Genomic DNA, 24,072 nt, shown 5'->3' with positions numbered 1-24,072 from the left:
CATTCTTTTGGAGGTGTTGCTGTAGAACTAGTCATATGAGCGTTATAGAGTCGTGTGTATACGTAAAATGTGTATGTGTAAAATGTGTGTGTGTGTGTGTGTGTGTGTGTGTTGGGGGGGGGGTGTATGTCAAATATAACAGAAGGAAACCATGCACAAACTGCCCTGCAGGATTTGGTTTGAGGCTGTGTATCTAATGAACAAGTTAAACGTAAGTCTGTTTTCTCTTCAAGGCAGAGCTCTTTACTGTCATCAAGCTGCACCTGCTTTAGAGAGGTTTCCCTTTGTCGTGACATAATCTCCCATACACAGCTCACTAAGCCTTCATTAAAGTTAAATAATTTGATTTGCAAAAAGCTCAGAGGTTTGGAGAATTAATGGTAATATTAGAAAACAGCTGTGATGCTTGATTTCAGAAGTTGCCAAAATGGGGTCCTGGCCCATAAAGGGCCGCCAAGAGGTAAGCAAGCGTCTCTGGCGTCAGACATTTCACCCTTCACTATAGGTGTAGTGCTGCGAGAGCAACCGGAATTACGCCACTTTTTTATCTGTAATTTGTTGCGCTATCCCATTTTACGGTAAAGTAACCGGGTTTGATTATGCCTGGTGGGATACCCATGAATCAGAATACTGAAGCATGTAAAGATCCTCCGGTCTACTGATGGGTTTTGGAGCCATGCTGGCCCCATATAGGCCTCATGATCTAGTCAAACCAACATTTGGCTTTTGAAAGCATTACACCAGACAGAATCAATACTGCCTGTAAGTAGGTATCAATAAATAGGTTATTTAAAGTTCATGAGGTTTACTGTCATATATACACAGTAGGCCTACATGCTCTTTTTGTTTATGAGAAACCTGTTCTGCACCTCCCTGGGTTTAAAGACAGTTCAATACCCTGTGAGACTGCTCTCATAAAACATGCCCCGTTTACTTTTTGAAAATACATAGTAAAGTCAGATGGCAGTAGCCTACTGCAACGATATACAGCAGCAAGGTGTGATCAACAAAGATGCATTACTGAGATTAAAAATAAATAAATAAACAGAAGAAAACCTTGTTAAACTATTGTAATTTAGAGTTATCTTTTAACACTGACGTTTCACACTCTCGTCAATAAATGTCGTCTAAGATGTGCTGTCCAGGACAAAGTCTAACTAAATAAATGTGACAAGCAAGTATGATTCAGTTTAACTCTTGTTTAACCCTATCACACCAGCTGTGCGAGTGCGCCGCCACCGTACGGCTTCCTGTCCCATCAACTTCAGCTCGCTGTTTCCAGCCGCACCAGTCAGCCACGGTGGTCCAGACACGGACACGTCAGGAGGCTTCTGAGGAGTTTCTCAGGCAAAAATATGGGGACTCACTGAAAGACACCACAGCGTCCTTCGCCGGCAGCACCCCGCTGAAGTAACCGAAAGGTAAATGCTTAGCAATAGGTTGGTGTCAGCCCATTTCACAGCAGCTGCCTGTGATAGTGCGTTTTTTTCTGATTCTGCCGTCAGCTAATGTTAGCTAGCCTGTAAGCAGGCTAACATCTTTTAGCTACGATGGATTAATTTCAATCAGACATGTAGTGACTGGTCTGGACATTCATTCATCACATAGAAAATGAACGTATACACATTTCATTGAAACCGGCGACTCAGCGTTAGCAGAGACTCTAGCTCGTTACCGTTTCACCGTTTAGTATTAACGGTAACATAAACCCAACGATAACATTGAAGCTAGCTGAGGTTAACTAACGGCTAGCTGAGCCCCGACTCCATTCATTTATTTTCATGTCTACTGGTTTCTGTTCCGCTTGTTTACAGCTTTAATCTATAGAATTGTCAAGCATTAACTAACAGTACATAGATTGATTGTTTTTTGTTTCTGTTCGTTTATTTCCGCAATTTCTCTTCATGAAACATTAGAGCACTGTGCACTGGTGACTTTTCAATCAATCAGCTTTAATCTCTGAAATTAGCATATTTAGCTAGAATAGCTAAGGCTAACGTTACATTTGAGCAATATGCTTGATGCTATATAGCTTGTATGTTATGATAATCCACGGCTTCTAATTAGTTACAGAACTCTCTCTCTTGGCTTGTACGCAGTGCTGCCACCTCACCACCTGCCTGTGGGTGGTTTCTTTGAAAACAATAAGTAGAACCTCAGTAATTTACCAGTAGAATAGGATAAAAACTTTTTCAGGTATATTATGTAAAAGTGTTATGTGAGATACCCCCGCACTGATACTGATACATTTTATTTTTCTCCTCCCTATTATAGGAAGTAACCTCACAAAACCCAAATAGTTTGAACCAGCGACATTATGACATCTCACTGAGCAATGCAGTGAAACTCATACACAAGTTGGTTTCTTTGCTAAAACTAACACAGGCGTCTAGCAATAAATCCTGTCATAAATGTTCTTGTTGAAACAGTTTTACAGACATTAAAATAATGGTCTTTTTAGAGGCTGTAATTTGTCAAGGTGTTGCACTGGACTGTGTCATGCAGATAAGGGCTGCAACTAACAGTTTTCAATATCGACTATTCTGCTTGTTATTTTCTTGATTACATATATGTGTGAAAAATAACCGTAGGAATTTTCCAGAGCCAAAGGTACTCCTCTTCAATGGCTTGTTTTATCTAACCAATAGTTCAAAACCCCAAAATGTTCAGACTACTGCCATAAATGATGAAGAAAAGTGTCAAATCCTGGTATATATGAAAGCAGAATCAGTAAACAAAAAAATGACAAAAATTATTAATTGATTATTAAAAATTATTGTTGATAGATAAAATAAGTAACTGTTGCAGCTCTAATGCAGACTACAAGTATAACACCCCTAAAATTACAGCCCCTAAAGTTACCATAAAGTTACATCCACACATCTCTAAAATAGTTTCAATAAAGACTGAACAATATTATCTTTATGAAAGTAGGATTTATTGCAGGGATGTTGCAATGCATGCATTAACTATAGGCGTACCTAATAACCTGGCAGCTGTGTACTGTTCAAGTTGCAGGCTCACTGCCCTGGCATTGGTTTTACTTATTTTTACACAGTGAGTCTGAATTAAATCTCAGTGAGGAAGATTTCACTTAACCCAATGTCAAAAACATTTGTCTAAATTTCCATTTTCTACACATACTGAAGCTGAGGAAGAGTGAGTAAATAATGGATTTGTTGTACTGTTACTTAATCAAAAGAAACAAACACTTCATAGTGCTTATCGCTTCTGATTGAGTGTAGCGTCAGTCCTACATGGCCGAATTAGTTCACCATTTCCACTTTTTGTATCACCAAATCCACAGCAGCCAGGGATTTTTAGGCACAAGGCTGAAAACAAGGAATTGAATTGTTGAATTGATTTCAACATTGCTATGAAAAGCAGTGGTTTTTTTTTTTTTGGTTTTTTTTGTCTTACACTGCAGAATGTGTAAAAATGAAATCCAACCCCAGACTGTTTGTCTGGGGTTGTGGTTGTCATAAGTAGGCTCATTTCAGTGCAGGTTGGTGTAACCCACTACTTGAAAGAGTGTAACATGAACCTTGTATGGTCTGGTTGGCCAGCTCAGTCACAGGAGTCGACTCTTTTGTCACCCAGTCAGAGCGAATGTGCATGGGATAGTTCCAGATGTAGACCATAATTATGTATTTAGAGTATGTAGGACCATACACATGCCTGCTCTTGTAATTTTTAATGGTACATGTAGGTAGTTATTAAAGGCGAGGACTTTAATGTTTTCATTCTAGCTTAGTGTGTTCAGTTACTGCTTGGTGACTCAGTCAAAGTCATGTGCTATTTTTTTTCCACTCAATTCACTTCTAAAAGGAAAGTGTTTGCCTACTTATGCATGGCTCTTGCAACAAAGAACAGACCCTAACACAGGGGGATGATGAACCATCAGCCCTCATCTCAGTGGGCCTGTGTGTTTTCTTTGGTGGTATTTACAAAAGGCCTAGCAGATGGGAACGTAGGGATGAAGCCTTTTTGAAGGAGCCTCATGCATTATGTTTTCTGAGGCATTCACTTAGGAGTTAGACTAGGCAGGAGGATGCTCAAAGTCAGACCACAGAGAACCCCCTGAAGAGAAAAGCATGATGGAATTCATCATTGCTTGGACTACAATTACATGAGTGTGCCCACTCTATCCATATTGAGTGCAGATATGATTAAATTAGCACTTGGGCTAATTTAAGCAAGCTGTAGTGAAATTTAATGGAGGCTAATCCCTGAAGCGATTATCCCTTTAGTATTTACAGGACTTTCAACTGTTTATCTTTGCAATCACATGTCCAGGATGTCAAAAAGTTCAAGGGTAATAAGCAATAAACGACCAACATGTTGAGGTCCTCTGCACTGAAAATCTCATTGGTTAACTTCTGCAGCCAATCAATGCCCCCTCCTGATTACTCATGCACAATGACAAGCACACACAACAGCGATTGTACCAAACATGTGACTGACTGTGCAAGAACGTCATGCTGCAGAGTACTGCTTGGTCTTTTCCCTCAGCGTGTACTCTTATCAGGAGAAAAACACTGCATAGCTGTCCCTTATCTGCCATATACGGCCACCTTAAAGAGGCCATCCCATTGGCTGAACCCTTTGTGTCCTGTCAGCTGACTGTATGAGCAGAAGTGCATGTCCTGCAAGGAATAGCTCAGAAAAAGGATGACAAAGTTTATGACAGTGTTGCATAATCGACCCTTGCGTGAGATAGCGGCGTATTGGTATTTACCCCTGGGAGGGTTATTCCAAGGTGATTAGGTGGGCCATATTTGAGATTGGATTCAGGATGGCAGCAAATCATTTTGATCATGGTGTGAGAAGGGAAAACACTGGTCCCAATGGAGGTGGATAAAGTAAGAGCTGGTACTCCACTAACAGTGATGAAGAGACCAAGATCTTGGGGGGACAGTGAGCTCCTGGGAAGCAACACAGAGGACTCAACAGATAACAGTGAACAGGATGAGGCCTTGTCCCTGAGGTCGTCTTGGTCCCTGGTGAGTCACAATGACAGGTCTCTTAGTCAGTCACAACTTGAGCTGGAAGGCCTACTACACTCTTATTGTTTTGTTTGCCAAGTTGCTAGGCAGATTGGGTGATTATTATAAGCTTAGAGGCTTGATACCTGACCACAGTGAATCAGAAGGATGATGTCAGTTTTAGGGATAAATTCAAGACTTTTTTTTTTTAAGGAATAACTTATACACTAATACACTAGCATTTGTATTTGAGATGGTCAAATGTATTCAGGCTGGGCCGTCACCTGTCTAATCTGCAAATCACCTCTTATCCCAAAAATCTCCTGTTAAATAGTAGTTTTGAGTCTGGCATTTTAGCTGCTTGTGTGTGCTTTTACTGCAGAGCTGACATTGAAAGAAGATAAAAAACAAAACAATGGTTAGCAGCAGGTAAAGCATGTTTGTCACATGTGACTGTGTTACAGATAACTGCCTACTGGCGCCGTTCCAGACAGCTCCTGCGTAAAGGTGCCTTTTGTTTTTAATATAGAATATTTACTATCAAATAAAGCTCTTTTAGAGATGTTTAGAGCCTTGTTATTACCGACTTCTTCATGCATCTCTGCACTTGGTGTTAGCACTGTGTCAGACCAGGAGACAGGAATGTAGCACTTATTGCACCTCCAGTATGTTACTCTGTGGTGTCAAAATAAAAGTGAAACTTAATTTCGTATCGCTCCACATTTATGTAGTGCATCATTTACTTAAAACCGTTTTCAATTTCCAGGAATACAGAATATACACAAAGAGATATAAACATACATACAATTGACCAACATCATGCCACATGGGTACATTTTGCCCCTGACAGTGAAATAGTTTTGCAGCTATGTTGTGTTGCTTTTTGTTGTTGTTGTTGTTGTTGTTGTTGTTGTTGTTGTTGTTGTTGTTGTTGTTGTTGTTGTTGTTGTTGTTTGTATTCACTGGCCCCTCTGAGTTAGAAAGCTTAATCCATGTATTACAGTTTTCATCCACTTGGTTGGTTATTGAGTCACTTTGTGTGCATTCACTGCGTTCAACAGCATTTCTCATAATCTGTTTTTGAAAGAATCTGTGACAGATTGTGCAGATAAATACAAATATCACCCTTGCTCATCAAAGTCACTTTGTGGGGTGCTCTTTTTGAAAAAATATTGTCTTTGATGGCTCTGGCAGCATCTTTTGTCTTGTATGGAACTAGTTTAACCTTTGTTAAGTTATTTGTCTATTAACTTAATTGGACTAAAAACGTGTCAGTGATTTTATTCATGTTTTATTATATATGTTATGTCTGTATATATATATATATATATAGACTGCAGCTTTTCGCTAAAATTTAAATTAAAGTTTGGAAATTCCTTCTGCCATACAAAATGGCAGTAAAATGTATAAACTCTGCAAACTGGTAATTTTCCTGTAGTTTAATCAAACCCTCAGGTGGGTTGTAGCAGGGGTGTCACAACCCGGGTTGTCACAATATATGTTGGTAGGAGGAAGACAGAAGTTGCGTGTTCTGTTAGGCATAACTGTATTTTTCATTCCTCCTTGTCTACCAATGTGGGGTTCAGTTCTTAGAAAGAATTCATAGCTCCCTGTTGTTGACAGAAGGCGTCATATGAAATCATCTAAAGCCCAATACAACCCTTTGAGCAATCAGTTTACTGTGATTGCTGTTGGACTTCCATGTTTGCCTGTGTTTGTGTGGTTAAAGGGTGAGAATTATTCAGAGTTACCTGCAATTATGATTATTTTATTCCTATCTTTTCATAAACCTGTTCTTTGGGGCGAAATATCATGACAGTGTTTTCCTGTATTCCATGATGCCACCCTTACACAAATGCCCCTATTCTCGATCCTACCCCCCCGCACCCACCTCACTGCTCTCATGGCAAGACTCTGAACAAAAGGTCAGTGTGAGATAGGAGCATTTCAGGTTACATAAACCCAGTGAAGTCAGCAGGGGAGTGTGTTTACAAGCCCCACTAAACTAGACCCTGACCCAAGCAAACCAAAATCATGTTTGCAGAGTTAATAGTTGCACTCGCTCTGTGTCACAGTGCACAAATGACTGCAAATTATCCAGTTCAGTGAATTCAGCAAAGAGGCCACATGAAGGCTGGAGAGCTTGCATGAGTATGTATGATTAGCTTTGGCCTGTGTGTAATTTTCTCTCTGATTTAGCAGCTTCGACAGATTGCTTGTAAAAGAATTTACTATCTCACAAACTGCTTGTCCCAAGTGACAAAAAAGGGCTTTGAGGAAAATGCGCAGAGTTAATCCAAGTCCAAATAATTATAGCCACAGTACTGTTGTATTTGATGTACTTAGCAGAGGGTTATGAATGTAAACAGGAAGTCAGCTGCCTTCATGGCAGCAGGGCGGTGGGAACTATGTGTGAGGTTGTCTCCTCTCATTGTTTCAGCCCAGCTGTCAGCCCCCCTCTCTGATGTTGCTCATGTGGGACAGCGGCCAGTGACAGGGTAACTAGAGTGCCACTGGCAGCCTGTATGCAGGTCGGGAGATGACAGACACCACAGGGCAGGCAAACAGGCAGTGAGGGAGCTGAGGGATGAAAGTAAAAGACAAATGAGGCAGCCAGACTGTCTGGAAGAAGATACTTAAAAGAAAAGACAACAATGGATGGAGTGGAGAGAGTTAGGAGAGAAAACAAGCCAAAAGAACTATAGTGAAGTCAAGAGGAAAACTCTAACTCTACAACTTGTGAGGGCCAAAACTGTCTCCTCTTCTGGACTCTTGCTCTCAACAGTGTGCCAGTCTTCCCTCAACTCTGTTAATATTTTGTTCTTTTCCCCCTCCAGGCGGACACCATGAACTACGTGGGCCAGCTGGCAGGTCAGGTGCTGGTGACCGTCAAAGAACTGTACAAGGGCATTAATCAGGCCACATTATCGGGCTGCATCGATGTTGTGGTTGTCCGCCAGAGAGATGGCACCTACCAGTGCTCACCATTTCATGTGCGCTTTGGCAAGCTGGGTGTGCTTCGCTCCAAAGAGAAAATTGTAAGTTTTATTTCTTTAATTTTCCTCTCTTCCCAGACATGTTTAAGTCATGTGATGACAAACTGCTGAACTCCGTATCAATCAGCTTTTGAGCTTTTGAATCTACAGAAATACATTTTCTGTACAGCTGAGAGAAAACTACACAGTGCAATCCATATAGAACATGGGTTATTTCTTTGAAAAAGTAGTAAGTATTCTTCACAGTGTACATTTAATTCATATATTTTGAATTCATATACAGTATAATCTGTGTTGAGGACAACCAAAACATTTATCCAAAAATATGGCTTCTGCATAAGATTGTGACTAGACAACTATGTTTTAGTTTACTGAAGTGTAACGCTTCACTTGAAAGTCAATCATATCAGTGATCCACCGTCACAGGTGTTTTCACCTATTTGCCTAGTTCTAATCTAATCAGGCAAACAGGTGTGTCCTTTTGTGTATGAATTTGTGTCCAAAATATACTTGATTGACATCTCCCCAAATAGGTGGTCACATTGGCTTTCCTCTCAATGAAATTTGAATGTAGATAATAGATGAATATTGAAAAAAAACAATCACAAACTGTAAACAGACTGTCAGAATAATGCTGCACTTTTGCAGTCTGGTAGTGTAATGTAGTAAAAAGGTGATAGCACTACTGTCATGCTTGCTGGTATGAGGAGATTGGTGCCCTGACATGTATGGGTGTGTAAGGCCATATAAAAATTTAATCAAGGTTATGGAGGCTTTGTTTCACTTTGAAGAAGCTAGGCTTAACTTCAAGTTTGAGTTCTTACAAATTAGTACCGGTAATAACAAAAACATCCGTGGGTCATCTGTGTGCCTCACTGAACAAAACCTGCCCTGTTAGCCAGTCAGGTTTTGCACCAGCCAGAATTAATAGCATCAATGGAGGATAGGGCTTTAGTGGAAGTGGTAATTTTTGCATTTCATTTTCAATGAAAAAAATATATGGGCTTTTGCTGGGGTCTTCACCAAACAAGCATTTTCCCTTACATCTGCAGAATATGATTTGTAGCCCAGGGCATCTCTGTTGCACCACATTGGTTCATTGGTTCTTTGGTTCATTTGTAGTGTTATGTTGTGATGCATTTGACCTTTTTATCAAAAAAATCTCAGCTCCTGCATTTGGATATTGCGATTTTAATAATATTTCGATTAATTGTTCAGCCCTAATGGAGCATCTTTGAATCATTCAGCACATTCTTGGGTTTTGTTTGCAGAACACACATGGGATGTTCTGGGCTTCTTTTCTACACCCTGTGATAGTACTTGTTACTATATGTTCTTGCCTGGAAATAAGATCCAGTTAATCATGGTCGAGGAACAATGGTGCTATTTTTAGCACTCACTCCTCACTTGAGAAAACAGTATTTTTGTAGCACCTTGGGTTAATTGATGGGTAATGAGAGCAAATTAAGCCTTTTCAATAGTAGTGCGTAAGTAGATGTATAAAGCTAAATGTTTTGGTTTTTAAAATGTAACATCTACTTGTGGGATTGTAATGGAGAACTACACTGGCATCTGTTAATACAACCTTTTTTGTGATTGAAATTGACATTATTTTAACATATACATAATCAGATATTCCTTTGTATTCAGTTATTAATTATTAATGTATAACATTAGAAAGATCATAATTGAATGTGTGATCCCTATCCCTATGAATTGTGAACTTGTCCGTGACTTCTATTCTTAGAAGAACTATGATGCCGTTCTCTGACTTGAGGAAAGCTTATTTTTTTGCTTGTGAACCAGAGTGGATGATGATTTGCGGGGGATTGACACTGTCTCACCACCTACCCAGAATGCTGATAGATTTGGTGGGGAGGAATGAATGAGTGGTTTCTATGGCAACAGCTCTACAACTTGAATGTGTGGGAGGGGGAGGAGACATGAAGAAAGAGGCCTCAACAAGGGCTGTTGTGTAACAAACAGTTATGCATGTGTCCCTGAGATCACTTATCAGATCCCAGAGGGCTGCTGCTAGATATATGTATATATATATTTTTTTTTAGAAATTACTGGACCAAACAAATGCTGTGATATTTGTTCCTGACATGCATATACTTTAAAAAATTCAGAGTTGGAATTGGACTGTAGTCACCAGCCAAATACTAATTAAAGTTTGGCTGTGGATGGTGTGTACAGCAGTCTCTTTGGTTAGCAACCAGAAATGTTTTCAAAGTACTGTTAGATTCTAAAAACATTGGGGATAAAAACTAATCTCAGCTTCCCATAAATACTTCTTCTTTTCCTCTGTTTTCTGTTCTTCTTTTTGGAACTATATATGAGCTTTAGAAGTCACCTTGGCCGGCGCTGTCGGATGGAAATAGCCCAATATTATGCCTTAAAGGGGACCTTTTATTCTTTTCTTAGTTTTTCCTTACTTATAGTGTGTTATATAGGTTTTTGTTCATGTAAATGGTCTCCAGAGTCACAAGGATCAAAGTTTCCATCAAAGGGAGTAACTCTGTCAGGGTAAAAACCCAATTTTCTCCTTTGTATGAAACGCCTTGTTGGGGGTCCAGACATTAGTTCCTTGTCCTATTGACGTCAGTACTTCTCTTGGTGCTGCCCACCTGCAAGCTTGGCATGCCCCCAAACAAAGCCCAGCGCATAACTACTTATGTTGAAGAGTTTTCATTAGTTTTGTAGCCATGCTGAAAAGACAGTGTTCTTAATTTCCTTCAGAAATCTGCTTTATTTTTCCACGGTTCTCCACTGCTCCAAACATTATAATGTGAGTCCGCACATCAAGGGGGACTGCTTCAGAAACCACGCACAGTTAGACGCATCATCACCCGCTTTACCTCGCCCGGATCGCGACCTGATCATGTTAGTAGGAAGCAGCATAGCAAAGATATAAATGCTTAAACGTTGCTGTAGGCTACCTCATTAGCTCAGATAAATGATCCACAGTTTAACCGCTGAGTTTTCACTGACTATGCCCACCAACGTTAAATTCATTCAGATTTACCGGCATCGTAAACCACCTGGAGGTGAAGCGGTGGAGACTCCCTACCTGTGGCCTGTTTGTCTGTTCCTCCGTTATTTATATTCCTTTAGTCCGCAGGTGTCCTCACATAAAAACAACCAAAAGGGTTTCTTTTATATATATATATATATTCCAAGTTATGAATATTGTCATCTGAAGTTTGTTTACACAAGACGTGCAGAACGTGTCGTTGCCATGGTAGTTGCTGGCAAACTGACCAATCAGAGCACAGTGGGCTCCAGCTCCAGAGGGAGGAGGGGGGCCTTAAGAGCCCTGAGCTCTAACAGAGCATTTCAGACAGAGCGTGAGGAGAGTACAGTATAAAATGTACAGCAGAAGAAAACTAATGTCTTTTCAGAACATTAAAGCATGGAAATCTTGTTTAGTCGACACCAAGAATGAAATGATTAACACTTAAAATGGCCATAATAGGTCCTCTTTCATTTCAACAGGCATTCATTGCCTTCTAGTAATCCAGCATCATGTTGACAAAGCCACAATTCAACCACTGCAGTGAATGTAACCTGTCGCTGACTGTGAAAGGCTGAAGAGGACCCTCATTTATTCTGTCTCATTATTAATTGGGTATTGAAATCCCCAGCCTTCACTCATCTCACATAAATTCCCCTTAGCAACCCTGAGGGGGTGAAATTAAATCTTGAGGCTGCTGAGATTAGAGTGGTGGCCATTGGTAGAGAATTAATATTGATGATTTGGTTTCAGGTTTGTCAGACATGGGCAGAGCACTTGTGAGTCAAAGTCTGTCTCCTTTGTAGTCTCTTCCAGACGTGACCTGGTTTTTGCTTTTGTGGTGTCAAGTTTCTGAATGGCCTCAGGTCCACTGGGGGCTTGCCTGGCAAACATGAATGGCCCTGTTCTATTGGCAGGCTCCACAAAATGCAAGCCCTGAGGGCCCATACATTTATAAGGCTCTGTAAAGCCTTGAGAGAAAGATGCTCTAAGTAGCCACAGGTCTTCCATGTGACCTGACAAAATGTTGGACGTGTTACAAAACAAGATGCAATTTGTTTTTCAATCAATTAAAAATGCTAAATCAGACTCTGAGATGGATACATTCACGCTGTTTAGAAGTCTAGTAAACACCATTTTCAGTGTCCTATTTTTGATTTCCTCATAGAAAGCACTTGACAATTACCATTAGCTTGTCATTTCTCACATTGGTCCAGAGCTATCAGCTTTACTTTCTGCCAAATTCTTCCAGATTGACATCGAAGTGAACGGAGAGCCTGTTGACCTGCACATGAAGCTTGGTGACAACGGAGAGGCCTTTTTTGTCCAGGAATCCGAGCAGCAGAATGTAAGCATCTCGCTAACTACACAGATGAATGAAGCCGACCGTTTTGAAACACAGTTGATATAACAATACTGTTGTAGGTTAATAACACAAACTTTTATTCAGGTTTTTTGTTTTGTACATTGTGAAGCATAGTAGCTAAAGTTAAGGGAGATATTGAATTATTATTCAATCATACATCAACAACAACATATTTCCAGGTTTCTGATGTGTTGGATTTATTATATTGCTTGCATCCAGTCAGTATCATCATTGTCTGATATGATAATTATCCAAGGAAATTTGAAGATAATGCAGTGAAGAAAATGCAATACCCATATGTTCAAAACAGATTTGGCCTCACTTCTGTACACACTACACCGTACACCAACAACAATTTTAATGGCTACAGCATTCTTCAGCAACAAGTGTAGGGCAAGGAGGAAATAATCACTCCCCTGTTTTGCAGCTTCTACATTTGACTGCTGACCTGTTGCTCAAGCTTTCCCAACTCTTTGTGACAGCTAAGCACTGACACCACCCTGTTCTAATAGACTTGAGTCACTATGCCGACTCTAGGGATGAGTAATTCTGCTTTGGTTTGCACTGCTTAAACACCTCCTAAGCCTCACGTTCCTGCACTCTCACTTGATCCTTCAGCAGATTGTCCCTGCCCATCTGGCCACCTCCCCAATCCCCACCGAAAGTCACATTTTCTGGATCTCAGAGGTGGAGCACAGGGCACCAAAAGGTCTGGAGGATGACCCAGCTGACCCAGAGGATCCCCCTGAGCCTCCTGCTCCCAGCACCGTGACTACGAAAAAGAAGAAGAGACGGAGGAAGAAGCACAAAGGAGACCCCCGAAGAGAAGAGCTGACTCCGCCCATGCCAGTCACTACTGGTAATGCTATTGCTGCTAACGCACCTGCTGCTATGACTGCTGCTATGTCCAGCACTGGGCAAAATGAAGAGATCTTTGAGATGGAGATGAGCTCTGACGAGGAGGCTGCAGCACATGTCTCTAGGTAAGTTCAGGGTCAGTGCCTGTAACTGTAGCCAAGATCTTTTGAGAGATGAGTTAATTATTATGTGTCTTTTGCAACCCGGGTTTAGGTCACCTTCAGTGACTACAATGCGTGACATTGACCCAAAATTACCTGCAGCCCGACACAACCTTGATGGTTATTCAATGTCTGATGGGGACTGGCCGGCAGATGACAGGTATGTATTAACATGAACTCACAGCCATCAGCAAAGGTGTGGCATGTAAATGGACTCTTGTTTTATTGATTGTTTGCATTTGTTTATCTATCCTTTCAGTCACGGTTTGTCTCAGGCCTTTTCCCCAAAAAGTGACTCTGAACTGGTGGTCAGGCCTTCAGAGAGTCTGCTCAGAGCTGAGTCCCACATGCAGTGGACCTGGGGAGAGTTTCCAGAAACAACCAGGGTAAGCACCTGTCATTGAAATTCATAAGAACATAGTTGTTAGTGCGCTCACCTTAATATTCATGTTTTTTTTTTCTCATATCTGTGATTCAGATCACCAAGAAAGAGAAGCCAGAACCACTGAAAACAGTGACCATCACCCCATCAGAGAGCACCCACTTCCGCGTCATCCTCAGCTCTGAGGCCATGGAGAACGAGCCGGAGATCGAAAAGGGAGGTGGTGCCTCCTCAATGTGTACTATTGTCAAGCCCGAGCCACGCACTCTTATGACCACTGTAACACCGGTGACTCCTCTTGCATCTGTTAGCACTGTAACCCCCGTGAGTCCTGTAACCCCCACAGAGCCCCTGGATGTCCTGCCACCCAATGTGGCAACCTCCACCCCTTCCAACAGCCAACAGAGCGATTCACCCTCTAAAAAGAAAGGCAAGTTTCTTTTCTTTCACTCTCTTAGCCAACCTTTAGTTATCACAGATTATGAAAGCTCATTAAATGGTAAATAATTGTTGTTTGACGCAGGTGTCCCAAAGAGGAGTCAGCATCAGGGTCCTGAGGATATCTACCTAGATGACCTGAATGTACTTGAACCTGATGTTGCTGCACGATATTTTCCCAAGAGGTTAGCTTATGAAATTAGTGCCTAATTAATTTTACTTCCTGACCTGTTTTAATTAGAAACACAAAGCTCAATTATCTATTTTAAAACTGAACATACATAGGAAAAAATTTTCCTCTGAAAGACAAGTATCATGACATATTGTTCTCTTCTGTTGCTCCAGTGAGTCTGAGGCAGCCACCAAGCACTGGATGGACTCAGAGATGCGCTCTGGCTCACAGTCTCCTCAGTCGGTGGGAAGTGCTGCAGCTGACAGTGGGACAGAGTGTCTTTCTGACTCGGCCAGTGACCTCCCTGACGTCACCCTTTCTCTGTGTGGAGGCCTCACAGAAAATGCTGAAATATCCAAAGGTATGCCAGAATGACACTCATGAGAAATGCAGCCTTAAGTGCACTTTTATGCAAGATGGAACGTTAACCTCAGCCAGTAGAGACATACAGTTAACTTTGTTATGCAACTTTATAACTTGCTAATAAAGTTTCCGTACTGTATATTAGCCACATAAGAAGGCGTCCTGGCACTGTGGGTGGAGGCTCTTTTCTATACAAAAAATCAGCTTGGTATGTTTAACAGTAACAATGCTTGTGCCCACATTTCTTTTTAAGGACATGGACATTTTACTAGGACTGAATCCCAACTTTCTCAACCACTCTGTCCTTCTGTCTGATCTCCCTTTGTGCCAATAAATTAGAAATAGAAACACTCTTTAGAAGTGTTTCTGAGAAGCCCTCAGTTGCTGTGGCTGGCGGAAGAAAAGGTTTCCTGACCATTTCCTGACCTTGTGGCTTTAAGAAAGATCTTATGGCTCAGCACCACTGATTTTTTCATCTGCTGTCTTTAATTAATGTCCCTCTCTGTTCTGTGTTTACAGAGAGATTCATGGAGCATATCATCACCTATCATGAATTTGCTGAAAATCCAGCAATTATAGATAACCCCAACCTGGTAGTAAAGATAGGAAATAGGTAAGTGAGGATTTTAATTTCAAAAGTGAGGTGTACAAAAGAGATGTAAGTGCATGGTCAATATTTAGTTCTAATTTCTGTCTTCCCAGATATTATAACTGGACATTAGCTGCACCCTTGATTCTAAGTCTACAAGCATTTCAGAAAAATTTACCAAAGGTAATTGAGGTTTCATTTTTAAAATCTTCTGTGTATTGTACAGTCAGTATCTGTGGATCATTGCAAATTGGCAGCTAGCTCATTTTAAAATGTCTTGTCTTGTTTATTCAAGGCTACAGAGGAGGCCTGGGTGAAAGAGAAAATGCCAAAGAAGTCAGGCCGCTGGTGGTTCTGGCGAAAGAGAGCAGATAGTACAATCAAGCAGGTAATTAAGCAGAAGTATAAAAAAGAACCTTCTTTTTTAGTAGAACTCACAAAAAGGTCTTGTGTTTTTAGATTTACCTTCTTAATCGTGTTGATTGTCCTGGGATTTCTTCCCTTAATTCTTGCAGTCAGAGACAAAGCTTGAAACCAAGGAGGAGTCTCATTTGGAGGAGGAAGGACCCTCCATGTCGCAGGAGAAGCTGGTCTTACCGTAAGTGATACCAAGGGTTTATTGATGTGTGTCAAGTCAAGTGAGATCTGTAACTTACTTAACTCTGGCGTGTTTGTTTTATCACAACACAGCATAATCACATTATATTGTGAGAAAATGAAGTTGATAGGTCAAGTCTCAATACACATTTGTTTCAGATAGCAGAGTGTTCTTAAAGTAATATGTCAGAGTAAATAGATAGCCATAACTGTTGCTGTTTCCTTGTAGGCCTAAAGCAGGAGAGTCATCCAGTGATGAAGAGGCCAAGGAGGTGAGCGCTGCATCCTGTCAAGAGAGACTGCAGCCAGGAGATGGTCAGCACCACCCGAGCCCACACACTTACAGGAAGTCACTACGCCTCTCTTCTGATCAGATAGTAAGTAGATTTTTAGGCAGTTTTCCTTCCTCAAAATCATCAGACCTGTAAAAGTAAAGCATTCGGCTAGTTTGATTATATTCTCTGTTTGTGAAGTTGCAAGTTCATTGGATGGTTTCATTTTGAAATACAAATTTGGCCGGTTTTCAGAATGGGTTGTAAAGTACTCAATGAGATCTGTCCTGTAAAGGGTTTATTTGGTAGTTCAGGGCTCCCTCTGCTGGCTACCTATGAATTACATGTGTTCGCTCTACTTAAAGTCTGTAGGGGGCTCCAAAGACCTGTACATGTTCATTGTGCTGGGGTAATAACAACTCATACTGGAGCATAGTGCACTGTTGGAACATGTTAGTGAATGAAATGGACTTTCCAGGTCACTGTTCTCCTTGTGTCACCAGGCAAGTCTGAAACTGAAGGAGGGACCTAACGATGTGACGTTCAGCATCACCACCCAGTACCAGGGCACATGCCGCTGCGAGGGCACCATTTACCTGTGGAATTGGGACGACAAAGTCATTATCTCCGACATTGATGGCACCATCACCAAGTACGCCCCCCCCCCAGGATGTGTGACATTAGCTGCTTATGCATGCTCAGACTGTCAGATGTCATTTTTATTATTATTTAAGGAAGAAATTCATGCATTAGCAAGCATCTGTAGAGGTGTGATGCTATTTATATAAGTTCTTCGTGTCTATGAATTACCCATATACTGTGAAATGAGGCTTCTTATTTGATGACTAGCTGTTCACTGAACAGTGACTTAGAATATTACAGAACATTGGATCATGTAGCGAGAATTATGATGAATGCCTTTTATAGTTAATTTGGTTTCCCTTCTTAGACATTTTGTGCAGTTTTTGGAGCAACATGTTCAAGTCCCTCTCACAGAGCAAATATTAATTAAAGCCTTTCAATTAGCTTTAAGCCAGTTTCGTCTCATTTGACACAAAACTGATATCTGCTTCCTTTTTGATGCTCACTCTTTGTGAGGTTCATAGGTGGTCAACATCAAACAGGTCCGGTTTGACCGCAGCTTATTGTCTCTGTGACCCCTCAGGCCAACCTGTGACATGTGGCTTTCTTTGTGTATCAGGGCAAAGAGCGCGGGGGCTATAATGAGCCCATTTACATTTCAGCCTGTAAGCACACACCATCATGAGCTTAGGTTGAGACAGTACTTCCCCTATGGGCCAGTAATCCTCATTAGTGGAGTGCAGTCCATTATGTTCTGTATTTATGATGAATGGTAAAGTAGTTATGGTGCTTTATGTGACCTCTTTTGAAGAGCCGGTACTACTGATCGGCTTTTTTCTTTCATGCGTATGCTTTCTCTGACTCTTGTCGTACATCTGCTGTGGTTGTTTTGAGCCTGTTTGTCAGGGATGTGGCAGATGGGGATATCCCCGTCTTTATGTCATTAATATATGTTTGTTTTAATGTTTTAGGTCAGATGTGTTTGGACAGATCCTGCCACAGTTGGGGAAGGATTGGACCCACCAAGGCATTGCCAAGCTCTACCACTCAGTAGCTGAGTAAGTGCACAACATTGATTAATCACAGAGGAAGGATGAATGGCTGGTCAGTGATTAGCACTGTCTGGGTTTGATTCCCAAACAGCTCTATGCGGTTGATGTTTTCTTCCAATGTTTGCGTGGGGTGCTTTGAGGTGGATGACTCAGTAAGTTTAAATATTATACAGACAACTAAAAACACCATGAAACTCCACATCACTTTTACTTCCTCTTGTGAGTTAACACTTAAATCTTGACCTGACTTTGCTGCTTTAGTCATGGAGACAATAGAAAATTTAACACACATAGAAGGAAATGGCCTATAGTGACAGTGAGCAGTAATAATAATTAAATAGAATTTTTCCACAGTAAAATTTTCATTAAATTGGTATTACTTCTGCACATTATGAAAGCAACCAGTATCACTGATCTAATTAAAGTGCTATTCTTAGTAGTTGCTAATGAGGGTCATGATATTAAAGTGTATTTGAGCAGCCATTAACCACCACTCTCCCCTCTGGCAGGAATGGCTACAAGTTCTTGTACTGCTCAGCTCGGGCTATTGGCATGGCTGACATGACAAGAGGTTACCTGCAGTGGGTCAATGATGGAGGCACCATCCTGCCCCGGGGACCTCTCATGCTGTCTCCCAGCAGCCTCTTCTCTGCCTTCCACAGGTATGTACATTGTAAATGGCTACCAGTTTCTGTGTCTTAAAGCCAGATACTTCTTATTACCAGCAGTCATTGTATACATCAAATCCCCCTTACCCCCAAATCGCTATTTATTTTTCAAACCACTCCGTGTTTATCTCCCATAAAAGTAAAATCCTTTTTTTCTGCTAACTGAATTTCACATTAAATATCCCCAAGTTTCTCTGACTCAGAATCCTACACACTCTCCATATCTCCATATCCTCATTCATTACAACAAGCCTACGCAGAGGCTGTTAAAGTTACAGAAAACTCCAGTTCATTAATTTCTAAACTAAACTAAACTAGATATGTGTTAACTGTGTTGCTAGCTTTGTCATCAGCTTCTAGAAATATACTCTTGTTCAGCATTTTGTTGCTGTTTGTTTAGATTTATTTTATGTTTTTATGTCTGTGTAGCACTGAGCTGTGGATGGAAATTTATGGGAGCTGGCTGCCATTTGTCTACATTTCTTACCATCGAAAATCGAAGCAGCTTATTCCAAGTTATTTTGTATTCCTTGCACAATTTAGCAGAGAATCAATGTTGCTCCATAAGATGCAACTTGGGTTGTGTCTTATGGAGCTCTGCAATAGTTATCCAGACCAATTGTGATGTGATGTTTTAAAGTCAAATTAATTAAACAACCATAACACCCACACATACTGGTAGAGCTGTAGCTTTTTGTGGGCTTAAATGTCATGTGGCTTTTTGGCATTGCTAAATTATTGTGCCCAGCTCCTCCCTCAACTCAAATACACATGAAACAATATTATAACTGAACTTAATTTCATTTACATGTAACAGAAATACGCCTACTATCCTAGAATTTTGACTTCCACCAGAAAAGCTATATGAAACTTATATGTGTTTTAAATGTTTTGCACCGTATATCAAATGTCTACATACTGTTTGTGTAAGAGAAAGATCTTTGAGAGAATCTAAAGATGTATTTGGCCAAGTTAACTCTTGATCCATGGTAAAGACATGCATATATGTTTCACTCTAATCAATCTGTCTGTTTCCTTCAGGGAGGTCATCGAGAAGAAACCAGAGATCTTCAAGATTGAATGCCTTACAGACATCAAGAATCTGTTCCAGCATAACAAGCAGCCATTCTATGCCGCCTTTGGGAATAGAACTAATGTGAGTTAATGGATGTTTGAAGATGTCAGACTCCGGCCCTCGCTCTTACATGGCAGTGAGCTGTGTTTTCCAGAAGTCGATGTAGTCATGATGTATTGTAAGATCTGCATGACACTTTGGCTATCAATTAGCAGACACAAACATATGAATTCAGTAATGGGCTGAATCTGAGCTGAGGTCACTGGCGGAGTATGGTCCCATGTGATTTTGTCTGTGGAAGGGAGCTCAAGCCAGGCACAGCGTCCTGTCTTCAGCTGCATAAACACCAACACCCAGATGAAGCAGTGGGTTACCCATCAAACCTCTGTCTGCCTCTAACGGTCGCCAAAACATACAAAACAAAAAAATAACACACACACACACACACACACACACACACACACACACACACACACACACACAGTCCTGCTCTAGCAAAACATTCAGTCTAGAAATATTACCATTACGTTCATTAGGTGGAACACAAAGAGGAAGTCTGTGGTTAATGTTATTAACACACTTTGTCAGTGTGTATTGTGTATGCTACTTTCCACAAATTACATAATTGACTAAGTGTGTTCTCATCTCAAATGTCTTTTAATGACCCTATGAGTTTTTTTATCCTTTATGTAAGAGGAGAAAATGAGAAAAATATAGGATTTAATGATTTCTTTTTAACTTGTCATACATGAAAATACAAGTTGTTTGGTGTTAGAAACCTGCTTTTAAACATAAACGTATAATCATTGGCTTAAATTTGGGAGTGTTACTAGTCCTGTGTTTTTGATTTCAGTCGCTACTATTTTGTTTACATTTGGATCACAGATCAATTCTTTGAACATCATGTCTCCATGCAGGATGTGTTTGCCTATAAGGAGGTAGGAGTTCCTGTGTGTAGGATCTTCACAGTTAACCCCAAGGGAGAGCTGATCCAGGAGCAGACCAAGGGCAACAAGTCATCGTAAGTACATAAACTTATGAGTGCGAAATATATGTGTATAAATTAGTACTGTAACATATCCACTGAATAGGATATTTTAAAGGAGGGGAAATATTTGCTTAAAGCTGCACTAATCAATATTTTATGTTAGCAATCAACCAAAATACTTTGTGTAATGTGAAAGGGTTGTAGTTGTAGTGAGGAACCCATAGAAATTTATCATGCAACTCTGCAGTTCTACACGGCTTTATGGAGTGCTTTAGCATCTTTCAGCTCTTTATTTTGGCTTTAGAAACGCAGCTTTACTGTTTTGGTTCACTGTTTAACTGACCATATGCTTCCTGCACAGCCCCCAACAGCAGACAGGCAAGGTTAGAGACTAGCTCGTGAACATAGTGGAGCATTTAGCAGCTAAAGAATCAGATATGTCCCCCAGGAATTGATAGAAATGAAAACTAAGCTAAAAGGAGAGTCGATATTAGACCAAGATTCATCAGCTGGCCAAAAACACAATTTCAAATGAATGCTGATGTTGCGCAGTGTTTTATGGATGTGTAAGTAGGAACTGTTTGCTAACACATTCAGAATTTATATATATAGTATATTAATATATATATAGATATTAATTCTGATTTCATTATTTAACTCTGATTTGTGTTCTCTATCGCTCTATCCCTTCTTTTCTGTCTTTCACTCTGTCTCTCTGATCTCGGCTTCTCCTCCATAGCTACGGCAGGCTTAGTGAGCTGGTGGAGCATGTGTTCCCGCTGCTGAGCAAAGAGCAGAACGAGGCCTTTGTCATGCCAGAGTACAGCTCTTTCTGTTACTGGAGACAGCCCATACCAGACATCAACCCGGATGAACTGCTCTGATCCAGCACATATGGATACCCAGGTATACATATACATGTGACTTGACTGTGCACTTGAATGCATCTCCAGGAAAACACGTGGACTGGAACCCCAACTTCCCTCCATAGTACTCAGACATACACAACTCTACAATGAGTGTGACACAGTAACAGGGTTATGACCATAAACACAAAAAAAGTTGGTTCACTGTAAGTACCCATGAGAGTTAAGTGGAAGTTATCTCCAGAACAGTAAACCCTAATGGAAAAATTGCTGAAACATCTCATCCCTGGGAGACAAGAGACTAATCACCAACTAAATTATCATCTTTCCGCATGCCTGTGAAGGCATCCTGACCCAGCAGGCACTCCTCTTCAGTCCCCATCACTGTACAGGGAAAGAGATCGGAGATACATCTCTTTTCTCTATAACTTCTAGCAGAGAGGAAGATCTGCTTTTACCATCAGGGGAGCGACAGAAGCCCGACACGAGGCAGTAGCCCTTTGCACTAGAGCCTGGGCTGTGCAGAAGGAAGTTTTCTTGAATTACTTTTTTATTTTCACATTTTCTGAACACCCTAAGGAAGTGAAATGAAATATTCAAAGCGAAAAAGACACTGTTAATTAAAACAGGATAAGCAATTAACACAGGGCACCGGAAATATTTTGCTATGTTTGCCTAGATGCAGGATTCCAGCTTTTATTTGGAGGCTTTATTACGTTCTAAAAAAAATAAGTAAAACAGTGATAGTGGCTGGCAAATAACAGACTACACCAACAATGAACCATTCACACTGTTCAATTTCCAACAACCTACTGTAGAAAAGAACAAGAGAGCTACCGTAGGTGTTCAGCTTTGTTCCTCACACTCTGGACAGACTGTGGTTATTAGCTCAGTGCTGGTGGCCACTTTTTCCCTGGAGACCTGACAACTTTCGGAGGCATGTTTGGTACTGTTAATATTCAAGGTTGTACTTGGGACATACTTTTGGCAACAAGTATGTGAAGATGCACAGTTAGGTGTGACTTAAAAAAACAACAAAATGAAGCAGCTTCATGATTTATTGTCTTGCTGTTATTTTAATGTTTATTTTGTTATTCAAGCTCTGGCGAATCAAGTGTGTTTTGTTAAGAATGCAGTCATTATTTATGATAATTGATATGTTTAAGTTATTGATTTCTATTGTGATGCCTTTGCTTGTCTGAAAAAGTCATTTATCACAGATGCAATGTGGAAATACTTCAAATCGGTATTTTGTATTGGTCACAGGTTAACATGCACTTAACAGTAACTGCTCGGCCTTGTATGAACTTTTTTTTTGTAAGTCCTGTACACCATTTTCACCATGACCTGTATTCCTTGTTTTACAGTGATGCTTTCAACATGTAATGCACATACACATTCCTGAGCAAACCTCAGAATCCGCAGCTTTTGTATTACAATATGTGTGTAAATGTAAAGATAGCGCTTGAGTTGGAACAGTGGAAATAAGCAGATCTAAAAAAGAGCTTAAAATGAAGGATTTCCGTTTGTGACGTGGCTTGTGGGATGACTGCGGGATGATGCAAGTGTGTGCGTGTGTGCGCGTATGTGTGTGCATACCTAATCACTGAGTACTGCTGCTGTTGGGGTGACAGGATCATGCACCCTTTGCTTATGTTCCCCCAGTGGCTTTACCAAGACTTATCCAACGCACTTTTGTCTAAGCTGCACCAAGAGACGCAGACTTACAACTCAGCACACCTCTCACCCGCATGCACTTCTCTAAAGGTCTTTGTAGACAGTAGACCAGAGTATGCAATTACTGCAGGATGAAGACTTGTAGTTTTACCTCTTAGTTGTGTGAGTGACCCTCTGACACCACAGACAAATCAGCTATTCTGAAATATGTCAATGTAAGTAACTGTTGAAAGGTGTTTGTTTATTTGTTGGTTGCAAGGCAAAATGTGGGACTTAAAAACAAAATAATGTTTTTTTGTGGTGCTGAACAGGTAGTATCACAGTCACCTCTTAACCTGTGTGTGTGTGTGTGTGTGTGTGTGTGTGTGTGTGTGTGTGTGTGTGTGTGTGTGTGTGTGTGTGTGTGTTGGGGGGGGCAAAGAAATGACTGATCTTATACCTCTGGTGAAAAGAGGAAGAGCCATTGGGTCTTGTTTTGGAAAATAAACAGGAAATACTTGACTGTGTACAGGAAGCTTTTTGAAGTGCTTCTCTGGCATCATGTGCTTAAGTTTTAGGAAAACAATTGTGGGCAGATGTGCCACTCCACAGACATGGATCATACCTCCAGCACGAGTGTAACTGTAAGATGATGGGATGTGCTAGCGAGGGCTAAAAATCATAAAGGAGCAGGAGCGAGACATGACAGACAAAACCATTTAATGGAGGAAAAAAAAGAAAAAAAAAAAAAGCACAATTGACGATGAGCGCTACATCCAGATCGCCATCCAGATATCAGTCGTCATTATTTGGCTGAAGTGTTTCTGCATTCATTCTGTAACACCGATGTTTTTGTGATAATTAAGATGCGTGTTTTGCGTTGATACGTTTGCTTGTTCTCTAAGAAGTTTGGTGAAGTCAAATAGATATATCTTATAATTAACAAAATGAATTCCATTCTTTCTATGAAAGTAAAAGCATCTTGTGTGG

At 40.7% G+C, this 24,072-nt stretch overlaps 1 protein-coding gene across 3 annotated transcripts; it reads left to right on the top strand.

Annotated features, from left to right (window-relative positions):
• Positions 1 to 1,263: 1,263 nt before the first annotated feature.
• On the top strand, positions 1,264 to 23,819 carry LOC111231233 (phosphatidate phosphatase LPIN2-like). Of its 3 annotated transcripts, none has more exons than XM_022758275.1 (20): positions 1,264 to 1,421; positions 7,823 to 8,023; positions 12,250 to 12,345; positions 12,982 to 13,346; positions 13,435 to 13,542; positions 13,642 to 13,768; positions 13,861 to 14,194; positions 14,288 to 14,387; positions 14,548 to 14,735; positions 15,257 to 15,350; positions 15,440 to 15,509; positions 15,622 to 15,714; positions 15,842 to 15,924; positions 16,153 to 16,300; positions 16,699 to 16,847; positions 17,749 to 17,835; positions 18,339 to 18,491; positions 19,539 to 19,653; positions 20,490 to 20,593; positions 21,300 to 23,819. In XM_022758275.1, exons 2-20 carry the CDS (start codon positions 7,832 to 7,834, stop codon positions 21,442 to 21,444), a joined length of 2,751 nt encoding a protein of 916 aa, XP_022613996.1. In that variant the 5' UTR covers positions 1,264 to 1,421; positions 7,823 to 7,831; the 3' UTR covers positions 21,445 to 23,819. The 3 variants fall into 3 exon arrangements, with proteins under 3 accessions (XP_022613996.1, XP_022613995.1, XP_022613994.1); XM_022758274.1 differs by lacking the exon at positions 1,264 to 1,421 and adding an exon at positions 4,728 to 5,003 and having other exon boundaries at positions 12,985 to 13,346; XM_022758273.1 differs by lacking the exon at positions 1,264 to 1,421 and adding an exon at positions 4,728 to 5,003.
• Positions 23,820 to 24,072: the final 253 nt, after the last annotated feature.

Source organism: Seriola dumerili, unplaced genomic scaffold (genome assembly GCF_002260705.1).
Source record: "Seriola dumerili isolate Sdu_G_001 unplaced genomic scaffold, Sdu_1.0 BDQW01000291.1, whole genome shotgun sequence".
Classification (NCBI taxonomy): domain Eukaryota; kingdom Metazoa; phylum Chordata; class Actinopteri; order Carangiformes; family Carangidae; genus Seriola; species Seriola dumerili.
The sequence above is the reverse complement of the archived record's forward strand: the minus strand, read 5'-3'. Positions and strand labels throughout refer to the sequence as shown.

Coding starts and splice junctions, on each gene's coding strand:
- LOC111231233 (XM_022758273.1), top strand. CDS start 4,848: ATGGAGGTGGATAAAGTAAGAGCTGGTACTCCACTAACAGTGATGAAG. Junction 15,351..15,439: donor GTAGTAAAGATAGGAAATAG/GTAAGTGAGGAT, acceptor CTGTCTTCCCAG/ATATTATAACTGGACATTAG. Junction 18,492..19,538: donor CTCTTCTCTGCCTTCCACAG/GTATGTACATTG, acceptor TGTTTCCTTCAG/GGAGGTCATCGAGAAGAAAC.